This window comes from Lissotriton helveticus, chromosome 4_1 (assembly GCF_964261635.1).
Source record: "Lissotriton helveticus chromosome 4_1, aLisHel1.1, whole genome shotgun sequence".
Lineage (NCBI taxonomy): Eukaryota > Metazoa > Chordata > Amphibia > Caudata > Salamandridae > Lissotriton > Lissotriton helveticus.
The window spans coordinates 1,847,398,863-1,847,414,099 of record NC_136063.1 but is presented as its reverse complement, the minus strand read 5'-3'; the positions used below and the strand labels follow the sequence as shown (position 1 = coordinate 1,847,414,099).

The following is a 15,237-nucleotide window of genomic DNA, read 5'->3' as shown; positions in this document are numbered from 1 at the left end:
CGCAACTTGCGCAATGCTGCACAACCTTGCCACTAGGAAAGGAACAGCAGTAGAATTAACAGATATTGAGGACAATGATGATGAAGATGCTCAGCCTGAGCCCATCACAGCAGGAGTGGCACCAGCAACAGATGGGAGACAGAGACGGGCAGAGATCACCCGCAACTATTTCTAAGTAAGTATGGAGGCACAGCCAGGCGTTGCATGTTCATGACGTTGTTTAATAACTTGCCACTACGACAAAGAACAAATGGCACACCATGCCAATCCAAATGCAGACAACCTTAATGGGTAGTCATGGGTTACTTCACCCTAAATATGTACATAAGGGTGTGGGCATCATTAACGTCTGCACCCACACACAACAGTGCTGGATGCCTGCAGCTGCCCTTCCTCACTGTCTGCTGAGCAAGGGCCCGCAGCATGCCGCCTGCTGCTTCTCTGTGTGTCTGGGACAGGGGGGGTTATGCTGCTCCTGCTGGTGGTCTTGTTACTCTCCCCCACAACTAGTGCACCAGCGTTGGCTGCCTGGGTGGTCAGAAGCACCTCCAGTGCAGTTGTCACCATCCCCATTCCCCTGGTGACAACAGTGCAGCAGTGCACAATCCCCTCCTGCATTGCCACGGAGTGCCTGCAGAGCAGGGAAGTGGCAGTTGCCAGACGGTTCACCGCCTTGGTGTGCTGCTGCATGTTCTGCCTCTCCCTGCACCTTCTTGCCCTGTCCTCATCCAGTTTGTCACAGAGTATCATCAAGGACTGGGACATGTCCCACATTCCCTCTGCCATCTCCTTGATGCCCTCTGCCACGGAGCTAATGCCCCTGTCAATATTGCCCATCTTTTGGTTTAAGTGCCGCATTTGTCTATGCACTGATTGTATGGCCTTCCCCTGCAGGCGCTGCTCTTTAACCATACTGGCCTCCAGCCCTTCTAAGACCTCGTCACCCTGCCGAGTTGTGCTGCGCTCCCAGACCCTGTGGCCTGTGTGCACACCCTTGGAGGTGGACTGCAGCCCAGTATTGGTTTCCTCCAGTGGAGCAGTTGGCATATCACCCTCCCTTGTGTCTTCAGAAGACGACTCCATGACATGGAGAGTGGCTACAGCATGCCTCCTGGGCCTTACCACTACCGGTGATGTTGAAGCTGGTGAGGCTGACTGTGCTTGTGAGGCCTGCTCTGGTGGTGATTCAATCAGCAGTGTCGATGCTGGCTCTGCTGTTGTGGCTGGCTCTGGTGGTGCAGCTGCCTGTGGTGTTGGTGCCGGCTATGGTTGAGTGCTGTGACCTGCGCTTTTGCTGGCATCCTCAGTCCTTCCCTTACGGGGTGTCCTTCCCTCCTTCTCCTGCGCTGTCCTGCGCGATGACTCTCCTGTGGACAGATATGGACATTAGCTCCTTGGTCCTGCAACCCTGTATTTCAGTATTAATTTACAATCCTGTCACACTATCTCAATGTCCTCTACTGCTTCTGACTGATGTGTGTGGCATGCCTTGTTGTTTGGTGTGATGACTGTCATGATGGGTGTTTCACTGACTACATCTCCCATGATGCATTGGTGGTGTATATCAAAACCTGTACTGGAGTGTGAGTCACACAGCCACATTGGGGAAGGGGGATAGGGAAGGGGGGAGGACTGCTGTGCATGCTTCTTAACTTGTTTTGTGGCTGCTCTGGCTGAGCTGTCTGCATCCCCAGACACACTCTCGGGCTCCAGGGTCGACTCCACCAGCTGCTCCAGGTCAGTGAGGGCAGGTGCCCTGCTCCTTTCTCCCCCTGTGACACTGGCCTCTTTCCTCTGTGCAGCCAGCTTCTTCTTGGTAATGATCCGGAGATCATACCACCTTTTTTTCAGGTCATCAATCTCACGTGGGCTCACCCCAATGGCATTCACCTACACCTGGATTGCCAGCCAGACCTTCCTTTTCACAGCCTCTGCTACCTGCAGGGACTGTTTCCCAAAAAGCTGGGTGTGGTGTTTCACCACCTCCTCCACAAGTACCTGAAGCTCACTTGTACTGAACTTCATCTTCATTTTTCTGTCTGCTCCTTCCCTCTCTGATTCTTGGGTTACCATCCTGCAGTTCTGCTCAGTACAGTTCAGCCAGTGGTTCAGTTGCTCACAGCTCTCCAGAAGGTTCTGATTGTCTGCACCAGCATGGGTGTGGCCACTTCCTGGTTGTGGAGTGGAATGGATGCATATGATTGGTTGAATCCTCAATTGCTTGTATTTTGAATCTCCGATTCGGTATAAATGTTACCGAATTTTTTCCTACATCTCATTTACCGATTCTGGATTACTGAATCAGCAAAATTTGGTATTTAGGAATCGGTAAAATATATTTACCTACATATGGCCCTATGACAGACTTTTCTAGAAAGACAAGCCAGAGAATGACCTTGCAAACCAGCATTTTCTCACTCTGCAAGGGTCTAGTGCTTGCAACATCTTAATCTTTTGTTTAACACTTTTTTTTAGTATATGCTCGTAAGAAATTGCGTAAAAGATCAATAGATTCTTGTCGTACACTACAAATACTACTGCAATCCCAAGTGTACACTGGGGCTTTAGGACGTCTGTCTAGAACTTCATCAGTTATCACTTCTTCTGCATTTCTGGGAACTATTTTCTCTTTGTCAATTGGAGAACCCTTTCTAACCTCATAAGCTCAACTACTGGTGTCAACTGCATGCAACAAATCATTGGTCTGAAAATAACTCTCTTCATTAAAGAAAGGCTCTGAACTTGAACTGTGTTTCTATTCCCTCCCAAAAAATTTAAAAAAGTTAGTTCTATTAATTACTCTTTTCCTCTTACTTTTGGCCTTCATTAAATGGATTTGTTTATCTAGTGATCAAATTATGTTTAAAACTAAAATACATAATGTCCTCTTTACTTCAAAAGCCTTTTCAACAATGGATTCAATATGCTTCTTTTTTATAAAATATTGCTCTCTTTTTATATGTTTTCATATCTTTCAGCAAACTATGTACTACTCTATTATAAAATAATTTTTTGCGTATTTCTTTATTTTGATTTTCTCTTTTTTATCATACATTCTATCCATTGACTGTACATTGCCTTTTTTTCCTTCCTATTATTTTGACTATCTCTTCTAGTTGAAGCATTGTCAGTGGTTTCAACATTCTGAACATTATTTCTGCACCTAGTAAGATTTCTAATAAAGTTCTTAGTGGTCTTACCAGAAACTTTTCTCTTTTTAGCCACATTATGTTTGTCATCCAATACTTGTTGTTGAGTTTTCTTCAAGTAACTGTCATTTAGCTCTCTTTTTCTCTTTCTTGATTTTTCAGGCATGATTACTTTATTTTAATGATGATAAACAATATCTGTAAAAAATAAACATAAATAAATGTATATTAATAACTTTATAAATGATACTTTTCTATTACTATACAAACACATTCTATATAGATACTGACTGATGAATTGTAGACCTTAAATACAAGTGTGAAGGTGGTTACGCTACTACATGCATACTGCATAGAAGTTTGAAGCACTCCGTGCCCTAAAGCCTGGCAACCTACATGAGTACATGCATACTGAGTGAATGATTACAGTACTATAAGGAAAGACACTGGGTAAATTCATAATTGGTTGAATTTTACTTTAGTAAATGGATTAGTACATGGTACTGAAAGAGTCACTTTAGGATTGCAAGAGCAGTCACAGGGTGTTTGCTGGAGTGTATGGATACTAACTGGGTAATTGTAGGCCTGAAACTCAAGTGTGAAGGTGGTTAGACTACTACTTGGATAGTGCATAGGAGTTTGAAGCACTCCGTGCCCTAAAGCCTGGCTCACTGCATGAGTACGTCATACTGAGTGAATGATTACTGTACTATAAGGAGAAATACTGGGTAAATTCATAATTGATTGAGTTCTACATTAGTGAATGGATTAGTACATGGTACTCAAGAAGTCACTATGGGATTGCACGAGCAGTCACAGGGTGTTTGCTGGAGTGTATGGCTACTGACTGGGGAATTGTAAGCCTGAAACACAAGTGAAAAGGTGGTTAGACCACTATATGCATAGTGCATAGTAGTTTGAAGCACTTCCTGCCCTAAAGCCTGGTCACAGCATGACTACAATCATTCTGTCTGAATGATTACAGTACTATAAGGAGAGACAGTGGGTGAATTCATAATTGGTTGAGTTTTACTTTAGTAAATGGATTAGTACATGGTACTGAGAGAGTCACTATGGGATTGCAAGAGCAGTCACAGGGTGTTTGCTGCAGTCTATGGATACTGACTGGGGAATTGTAAGCCTGAAGCACAAGTGTGAAGGTGGTTAGATCACTACATTCATACTGCATAGGAGTTTGAAACTCTCCATGCTCTAAAGCCAGGATCACTGCATGACTACATGCATACTGACTGAATGATTAGAGAAGTGTACGAAGAGACACTGGCTGAATTCATAATTGGTTGAGTTTTACTTTAATGAATGGATTAGTACATGTTACTGAAAGACTCAATATGGTATTACAAGAGCAGTCACAGGGTGTTTGCTGGAGTGCATGGATACCGACTGGGGAATTGTAGGCCTGAGAAACAAATGTGAAGGTGGTAAGACCACAACATGCATACTACATAGGAGTTTGAAGCACTCCATGCCCTAAAGCCTGGCTCACTGCATGACTACATGCATACTGTCTGAATGATTACAGTACTATAAGGAGACAGTGGGTGAATTCATAATTGGTTGAGTTCTACTTTAGTGAATGGATTAGTACATGGTACTGAAATAGTCACTATGGCTTTGCAAAAACAGTCACAGGGTGCTTGCTGGAGTGTATGGATACTGACTAGAGAATTGTAGGCCTGAAACACAAGTGAAAAAGTTGTTAGACCACTATATGCATAGTGCATAGGAGTTTAAAACAGTCCATGTCCTAGGGTCCGGCTCACTGCATGAGTACATGCATACTGACTGAATGATTACAGACGTATAAGAAGAGACACTGGGTGAATTAATAATTGGTTGAGTTTTACTTTAGTGAATGGATTAGTACATGCAACTGAAAGAGTCAATATGGCAATGCAAGTGCAGTCGCAGGGTGTTTGCTGGAGTATATGGATACTGACTGGGGAATTGTAGGCTTGAAGGTGGTTAGACCACTCCATGCATATTGCATAAGGGTTTGAAGCACTCCGTGCCCTAAAGCCGGGCTTACTGCATGACTACATGCTTACTGCATGAATGATTACAGTACTATAAGGAGAGATACTTGGTGAATTCATAATTGGTTGAGTTTTACTTTAGGGAATGGATTTGTACATGGTACTGCAACAGTCACTATGGCATTGCAAGAGCAGTCACAGGGTGTTTGCTGGAGTGTATAGATACTGACTAGAGTATTGTAGGCCTGAAGCACAAGTGAAAAGGTGGTTAGACCACTACATGTCTAGTTCATAGGAGTTTGAAGCACTCCGTGCCCTTAAGCCTGGCTCACTGCATGACTACATGCATACTGTCTGAATGATTACAGTACTGTAAGGAGAGACACTGGGTGAATTCATAATTGGTTGAGTTTTACTTTAGTCAATGGATTAGTACATGGTACTGAAAGAGTCCCTTTAGGATGCAAGAGCAGTCACTGGATGTTTGCTAGAGTGTATGGATACTAACTGGGGAATTTTGGTCCTGAAACACAAATGTGAAGGTGGTTAGACTGCTACATACATAGTCCATAGGAGTTTAAAGTACTGAAGGCCCTAAAGCTAGGCTCACTGCATGAGTACATGCTTACTGACTGAATGATTACAGTACTATAAGGAGAGACAGTGGGTGAATTCATAATTGGCTGAGTTTTACTTTAGTGAATGGATTAGTACATGGTACTGAAAGAGTCACTATGGGATTGCAAGAGCAGTACTACAAAAAGGGGAGGGAGGGTCATAGGGGAATTTAAAGACCTAGCCTAGGTTAAGCACCCAGCTCAATACTTTAAACACAAGAAACCTAGGGGTCTATGATGGAGGGGTATCAAGAACCCTCAGTCCATAGCACAAGCTTAATGGAAGATGATAGTAGGAGTAGGATAAAGATAAACTGAAATAGAAAAAAGTGTAAGTGATTGTAACAAAGAACCCGCTTCGTTCTTAGGATCCCCATCAAACAATTGTATGATCAATTCTATCATCTGGTCATCCTACAGAGGTAAGGAGTCTCTAGATCATTGAGACCCATTTATACCCTGTTGTAGAGCGGGGCCAGTGCCCACAAGCACTAAGTAACCAGTGACAGACACAGGATGGGTATAAGTGCAGTGCAAAAAGGAAAAGTGGTGAAACTAAAATAGGATAGAGTGCAGGACAGTACTTTTATTAGAAATGTGTCCTCTTCCTAGTTAAAAACAAAACGAACAGTGCACGAATGCAGTATGGAAACAAATCACTGCATTAATGGCCAACATGTTTCAACCTAGCTGGGAAGGACCCAAGGCTTCCATCAGGACCCCTGTTCATAACAATGCTACTGCTTAGTGAAAAACAATATATGTAAACCAGTGAAGTAACCAAAAAAGGATACAACGTGTGGATTCACAACTCCGCCGTGCAGATGGATCCAATATGTGATCTATAAAAACACAAACACCCCCATATTTCAGGAAATAAACAAAATAGATAATCCTACAGCCTCTATCATTAATATAAGGTCAAATGAACCACTCACCCTGCTCTACCGGGGAGAAGACCTCACCTCACCTGGACTCAAACTCAGGAAGGAAGGGAGGCCACGCTCTAAAAGAAATAAGAAGCATAAGGAAAGGAATCCAGCCCATGGTTTAGTTAGCCCGCTTGTTATCCCTTAACAGCAATTGATCTATAATGCCTCTATTTCAATTATACTCCTTTAAACGTACTACTCAGATAAACTCGCTCTACCTTAAAGAACAATGCTTGCTCACAACTATATACAAGTTACTAGATATGCAACTTCATCATGTGCCTATTAAATCACACAAACCAATGGCATCGTAAGACCTCAGGTAACCTAGTCAAACGGAGATGTCAGTACTTCATACTCCTTGCCTTATTGGCGTTTCGTTAGCCTGAACCACTCACCTCTCCGTCGTTGCCCCGAACTATTTCTGAGTAAGGGGGAGGCAACGAAACGGAACGGTGTCGGTGGTTAAATGCCCAAGTGGCGGACACGCCCACCTGGCCGCGCATGGATAATCCAGCAATCAAAAGGGGCGTCTGTAAGCTACTTAGAGCCACCCAATTTACATACCGCATAGAGATACCGACATTGCATCAGGACGCCGGTGTAATCGACTGCAGAAACCAACGCGGTAGTGCGGCCGAATCGCGCATGCACAGCATCACTCTGCTGACGTGCGCGAGACTGGGGAACTACAGGATGACGGAAATCTCGTCTGAATTGTAGTTCGTTATCGCTAGGAAGTTGTATGAAGTCAATACGCGAAATGTTCGCATATGCATGCGTGTACAACGAGCTCATGCCCAGAAATTGCCAAATTATTGCTCATTATGAATACAATCCCTCAAACAGTCTCAATGGGGGCTGCAACATAAAAAGGTCTGCATTAATACAATAAACAATCCAATTTGGTGCACCAAAATTCATAATTGAGTTAATGTATCAAACTGAAAAAAGGTAAACCTCACATCCCCTAGAGTGGATGAAGGGGGCTCAATCAATCATGAGTTGATGTAGGAATCTGACTCTAATGTTGGAATAGTATTATCATGGTATAATAAGTACAAGAGCAGTCAAAACTAGTGCAAAATCCATAGTGTCAGATGTATGTAAATCAACCGGGACAGACCTACGCCATTCTCAGGGGGTCGTCCAGGGGATTTCGTCGTTGAGTCCCTGACTGTCTAAATGTAATCGGTAGATCCATTTCTGTTCCTTCAAAAAAAGAAACTGAGTAGGGTCTCCGACATGATTAGGTATATACGGTTTCTCCAAGACAGCCCAGCTGAACTCGTTTTCTTTATGGTTATGCTCCAGAAAGTGTTTAGTTAATTTAGACACTGTTTTTCTACATTTAAAGGAGCTCTTATGTTCGAGCATGCGAGTACGGACCTTCCGAGTTGTCATCCCCACATACCTTTCATTACACGGGCAAGTCAAAATGTATATCACATTAGAGCTGTTACAGTTGGAAAAATGCTTGAGTATCCAAGGCCGGCCTGTCCCTATGTCTATTTGAGTGGTTTTGCGCGTCAAAGCACACATAGAACACCCACCACAAGGGTAATGACCCTGTACCTGTGGTAGATCCCACAGAGTTTCATTGGTCTCCCTTTGTACAAATCACGTGGACGAGTATGTACCAAGCAGTCCTTCAAATTTTTGGAACGCTTAAAAGCAAACAAATGGGGTTCAATTTTGTCATTGGTACAGTTGAGAATACGCCAATGGCGTCTTACGATACTCTGCACTAGGTTCGATTTAGTATTGAAAGTGCTTACAAAAGTAAGTCTTGTCAGTGGTGGCTTCTCTACTGGTATTTCCAAAAGGGCATCACGGTTGTTATTGCTAGCACGTTTCAAAGAGCGTCTAATCAAAGTTTTTGGGTAGTGTCTGGCTTGTAGTTGGTTACAGAGATTAGCAGAATGTTTGTTGTAAGTCTCATTTGTTGAACAATTTCTGCGCACCCGAAGAAATTGCCCATATGGAAGGTTCTCGCGAAGGGACTTAGGATGTTGGCTGTCGAAACGCAAGAGTGAGTTCCTTGCCATGGGTTTGCGAAAAAGTTCGCTTTGAAGACCATCGGGGGTGACAAAGATTGAAAGGTCCAGAAAGGTAATTCTCTCCTTATTCATCTCAATGGTGAACCTCAGGAACCTATTGCGGCTGTTAAGCAACAGTCACTATGGCATTGCAAGAGCAGTCACAGGGTGTTTGCTGGAGTGTATAGATACTGACTAGAGTATTGTAGGCCTGAAGCACAAGTGAAAAGGTGGTTAGACCACTACATGTCTAGTTCATAGGAGTTTGAAGCACTCCGTGCCCTTAAGCCTGGCTCACTGCATGACTACATGCATACTGTCTGAATGATTACAGTACTATAAGGAGAGACACTGGGTGAATTCATAATTGGTTGAGTTTTACTTTAGTCAATGGATTAGTACATGGTACTGAAAGAGTCACTTTAGGATGCAAGAGCAGTCACTGGATGTTTGCTAGAGTGTATGGATACTAACTGGGGAATTTTAGTCCTGAAACACAAATGTGAAGGTGGTTAGACTGCTACATACATAGTCCATAGGAGTTTAAAGTACTGAAGGCCCTAAAGCTAGGCTCACTGCATGAGTACATGCTTACTGACTGAATGATTACAGTACTATAAGGAGAGACAGTGGGTGAATTCATAATTGGTTGAGTTTTACTTTAGTGAATGGATTAGTACATGGTACTGAAAGAATCACTATGGGATTGCAAGAGCAGTCACATACCTTTGGGTCAAGTTTGCGCTATACAAGACTGCTAAAAATAGGGTTGAAAAGTGTTGTTTTATGTGCGGTAAGAAATCAACTGCTAGTCATTCCCCATTCCGACCTCATGAACTCTGAATGTGGCAGTAACATTTCCTCAGGATAAAACCTCCAGTTGCAATTACTGGGTAGATTTTACAGCATGTCTGCTCTTCTTAGAAATGCAGTAAGAGTTCACTTTCACTCTAACTATCCAATTACTGCTCCAACATCTCGCTGACTGTAGCTGTGCCTTTGTCTCAGTGTAGCCGTCCTTACCCTCTCAGCTATGTTCTCATTATCTAAATACCACAAATACATACACACATTGTGGGTCTTTTTCGCCATTGTGCCATATAGTTGAACAATAACAAGTGAGTAAAAAAAATGTCCTCCACTGCCAATGGTTTCCTGTATTCCTCTGTGTAGACTCTACATATTTTTAACGGTCACCACGATCAACAACTGAAAATCTTATTGGAGGTTCTAACCCTTGAATCACTGATCCATTTTTTATTTTCAGAGAAAGATCCCCCTGATGAAGAGTTTCGACCCGAAAGGCATTGGGATTAGGGAAATACCATGTGTGAAAAAGTTTTTACCATGAAATTGTTTTCGAGCCAATAACATGATCATATTCACTTGTGAGAAACTGCATCATGATATATAAAAAGAAAAAAAGAAAAAGAAGATTTTCACTTTCCCATTTTGAAAAAATTGTATTTAACTTTTTGAACTTCATAGCAAGGGTTGTTCAACCCCGCGCAGGGAAACTTGGGGACACAATGTAGGGTCTACACAGTGCTTTTCAATCACTTTCAGTTCCACGCCCACAGGTCGGAGGGAGATACCCACTTGCACCCAAATTGAATAACTTTGAAAAAAACTTTATTTAGATCAATCAGTGCGCCACACCATTCTCAATTTACTACTAGTTCCTGTATTCCTCCACAAAGCATCAATATTTTTTGAAAATTGTATAGTTCCATGAGGACTTCCCCTCCATAGGGACGGAAATTCTTCATTGCCCCTTTTAAAATCACAAAATGAATCTAAAAAAATGTTGATACATGAAATGAATCGGAATCAGTCAGTTTCAGATTCCTGTTTGTTGTATCATAGTTTGAACGGGATGGCGCCATTGGGCTGGCCTTAAACCGTAAGTGTGCTTAGCCAACTATCAACTTTGATTTTTATGAATTGCAGGGTTCTCAGTCTCATTTCCCCAAATGGCACTAGTTTGTTTGCATCCTCTGTCATGCTCAGTTTCTATAGTGCTTGTTGAATGGACTACCTTTTAATTCTTTTAAAGTTGACAGTACAGTGGCAAAAGTTCTACATTTTCTTCAGCTGAACACGGCAACACACTCTTTTTTATATCTAAAAAGGTGGCACATATGTTTTACGAGCTTAACTACATGCACCGCAATATGTCTGCATGAGCTTATATATGAATATGTTTTGTTTTGTTTTCGAAGGAGGGCCTGAAGGAATCTAGACGACCTGCCCTCACCTTTCATCATGAAGGTTTCTTTTGGAGATGTTGGTTTAACGGAGAGAACTACCAGAAAACTGTATGGAACTTTTGGTTCAGTGAGTATCAATACTACATGTTCTTTTCCTGTCAATTTTGGTTAGGGGCATTTATCATCTATTTTATTGGATGTTGACAAGAAGTTGTGGTGGGTAGTCAACCGGGTAAAATTAGTGTTGTGCCATCTTTTAATGTAATTGTTGGTTGAAGATATGCTCTCTGAAAGTGAATGACATGTGCAAATTAGTTTAAAATCAGATAACATTAGAAAACTAACCATAGAACACAAGGGCCAGTTGTAGCTAGCATTTAGTTGAACTTGGCCAAATGTTGATGCCAAAGCAAATGAGAGTGTCAATTGTTCATGCCAAATTTTCAGGATCAACAATTGTGAATCAAAGCCCCCCCCTGGTTAGGGGCTTCCTTAAGCTTAAGTAACATGTACGATTTAACAGATAAAATAAAGTATTAATGCGAATGCTTTGAGGCATGAAATCACGTGAATACAAACAAACAAAAGGTAGTGGAAAAGACCTGGATTACACTTCTGTTCTGTTTCAGCAGCCAGTTTCTCTTTCACTACAAGTCATGTTGTTGTCCATATTTTATTGATTCACTACTACTGTTGTGTTGTTGTCGTAGGACTAGTTCTGAGAAGAAGCTTGTGACAAGAAGGAGTTGGTGGTATATTGTGCATGATGTACGGACTGAGGGGTTGGGGTGGGGCTCATGGAGAGCAACCAGGGCCGCACTGGGAACCCAAAGCAGCCCTTGCAATTTTTTTGGGCCGACCCCGATGGGGGGCAGGAGGAAGGGGTGCAAGTGTGCAATGCTTAAGGAAATGCCCCCCAGCACTGCCGCTTGATTTTGCTGCAAACCCGGCCTCCACCCTTCCTGCCTGTGGGACAAAGGCCCCATGCCTGATGCCGACTACAGCCAGTCCGGTCCTGAGAGCAACACCAAGTAATGCATTGGAAAAGGGGGTGAATAGTGTCAAAATAGCTGCAGTAGCTGCAAATAGCTGCAGTCGCTGTGTTTTCAGAAGAAGTACTGAGTTTTATTTAACTTTCATTTAGAGCTATGTTAAAAACACAGCTAGATGTATCTGCTAATGACTGCTGGAGCGTGGTTGGGTGTTTGGACAAAATATCGAGTTAAAAATATCATGGAGACAATATATTGTTTCAAGAATATCAAGGACAAGAATATTTTGAAGGTAAGTATCTATGGGAAACAAAGTTTTACTATACTTAACTCCACATATATGTAGCATGACAATATATATAACTTTAAGGTACATAAAAATGAAGTTAGGAATAGTAAATCTATACTCCCCTATTTCCACTTACATTCTCAATATGTTGATCCTGCTAAAAAGAATTGAATTCTTGCTGGTTTTGCCTCTTACTTTTGTCTCCTGCCACATGAGCTACATAACCAATAGTATAAGAGAGCTAACACAGAAACATTAGAGTTTTTGTATTTCCTTCAATTTAGATGATCAGAGACGTTCTTAAGAGAGGGGGCATTCTCTTTTTCTGCACTGAGTACAGATGAACGCATGCACACCCTCATAGTTTGCCCTTCTCCTGGAAATAACCATACTTAAATTAAAAATTCCAGAGTGGAAAGTATTGATGATTATTTGTTTGAGTCAGGAAGGGATGAATCAAAAAATATTTTTGACTAACAGATGGTTAGTTTATACAGTTCTGAAAGTCATCCATTTTGCCCTGATCAGCCCCTCATTTTTAGGTTGAGCCTATAGCAGCATCATGCATGCGCTGCTCGATTTCCGAGGCATGCAGACTTCAGTATGGCGTGAAAGCTCCGCCCACTCTCCACCTATCTTTTTCATTGGCTTGTGTCTTTGTAATTCCTAAATGCTGCCTTCTGAATAGTTTTAGGCTTGTTAGTCCCTCCTTATGACGGCCATGTCGTCATTTGTATCCTTCTATGGCTACTGGACCCTTTACTTCGAGTGTTGCACAGTATGTTTTATTTAGATTGTGAGCGCTATTTTCTATTTTCTTCCCATGCCCCCCCCCCGCAGTCCGTGCCTTCTCTACCCCGGCACTCCTGTTGTTCGTGCCTTCTCGCCGGCCGGCAGTGCTGTTTGCAATGCAATAGGTCTCAAGTAAACGTGAGACCTATTGCACTGCAAATGCCTCTTTTTCTTACATTCAACTTCAATACTTGTGCCAGGTTTGTTTATCACACCCCTGGGTTGTGTTATGCTTTTCAATTCCAGGAGCATCGTTGAAGACGGACACAACCTCACCCAATGGTCTCTGAGAATTGTAGTAACTACAGCCGCCCTGTTGCTCCAGGTGTGATACCATTTTTCTTACTCACCGCACACAGTCAACTGGATGAAGCAAGCACTTGGATACCTGGGGATTTAAGAGCTATATAAATAGCACATAAATGTCCCCCACTCAAAGTGCCCCGGCTGCTGCTCGTCTTCTTCCCGCACCCACATCGGCAGCGCATCCCTTCAGGGATTCATGTTCCTGTGCCCAGGCTGTTGCTTAGTATCCAGCATCCATGTCAACGGAGATAGGAGCAGCACGAGAGGCTGCCTGAAGGACCTGGGGGTGCCGCTTTCTGGATTAACTCATGAAGAAGAAGGGGCCAAATTTCAAGAAAAGGGAATGGACGCCTTCGGTTGTGACCTGGCGGAATAGTTGAAGACCTCGGGTCAGGATGGTGAGTCCCAAATTCCTTCTTGATTCCCGTTGAGAAGCGGGTCATGTGTTGGACGCGCAAAGTTAGGACACCTATACAGCACACTATGCAACCTGACAGTTTTCTCGAAGCGACCAGGTTTCTAATCCTGGCTTCCCCGCTTTACCGCTCTGTGTGATTATGCGCAAATTATCTTCCACAGTGGAAACTCATGTTGACCAGTTACGAGTAGTTTTCACTGGGTCCTGTTGCTAATGTTTTCTTGCGCCTACTGAAGTAATACAATGTGTCGATGGAGAAGCTTTTAAAAAAAATAACATATCATTAATTTATATTTTCCACTGTGTGGGGAGGAGGAGGGGGCTTAGATACTTCAGCTAAGGAGAAATACAGAGCCCTTGGCTAATGTGATGCACTTTGGGCCAACTTTCATTCACAAGGAGGGTGTGCCCCATCTATGACCTTTTTCAGCACCTCAGCATTTACACTGATACAGCAACTAGATGTGTGCATCGCTTTAAAAACACATTCCCTGTAGGCGCCTAGAAAAGGCATTGGATTGTATGAGCTTTTAGGGTCATCCTACCTCACCCCACCACCTAAAATGTAAAGTAACTGAGGGAACGTGTGTGTTCAGATTGAATTGACTACGCTGGGCTTTCTATGCAGAAATGCAAAGGGAATTCACCCACTGTGTACACTAGTGTTATCTGGCAAAAAAATTATCACGTGACATAGAGAGCACAGCTCATAGTGGTATAGAAGTTGTATACCACGGGCGCTCCTTCAGCTGTCATCACCAATGCCCGTGCCTCTGTTGGAAGTGAATTCTATAGACTGTCTCATGAACTGGTCGTGACACAGGTGACGTGACACACAGCTAAGTCCCAGGTGGGAAAAATATCAAAACTCACCTTTATATGAGTTTTTTGTGTATTTACGCTTGATCCAGTAGGACCTCCGTGGCTATTCATATTAAAGGGCGGAGCTTTACATGTTCATTTATTCATTCAGCCATGCATCCAACCAGTCATCTAAGCACAAACAGATCATCCAGCCATCCGTCCACTTACTCATCCAACTATTCATCCACCCTTTCATTATCCATTCATCCACATGTCCTTCCGTCCACCAGCCCACACTTCTTCATATTCATTCATCCATCCATTTATTTCCTTACTCCCAGGATGCTTATTTCCGGTCCAGGGAGGACCTGGCTTGGCAGTTCTGTCTGGACTGTTCCCATCAGGCACAGGGTCAGGACTGATTCGCATATGGCTGATTCTAAACTGGGATGGCATGGTGGGCAAAAAAACGATGGATTTAACCCAGATCTCTTGACTGGGGGTGAAGGTATGATGTATTCAGCATTCCGTCCATCATTTGTTTGCGCAGCACTTTTCACCCTAAATGGGATGGGTATGCCCAGACGTGGGTCCCTTGCTCACTGTGCCACTGGATTAAAGCTAGCCTGGCTGATTAAGGGTAATACCAAGAAACTGGTCCCAGGATCCTTGTTTCCAGTCCAGGGAGGACC

At 43.0% G+C, this 15,237-nt stretch overlaps 1 protein-coding gene across 2 annotated transcripts in view; it reads left to right on the top strand.

The window, feature by feature from the left end:
- The window catches only part of LOC144829389 (transmembrane protein 182-like), a 290,025-nt gene that overhangs the window by 52,680 nt on the left and 222,108 nt on the right, over positions 1-15,237 (top strand). For both annotated transcript variants that reach the window (XM_078688501.1, XM_078688500.1), the window contains exon 2: positions 10,957-11,071. In XM_078688501.1, coding sequence (XP_078544627.1) covers positions 10,957-11,071 — 115 coding nt within the window. The remainder of the gene's footprint in view (positions 1-10,956; positions 11,072-15,237) is intronic.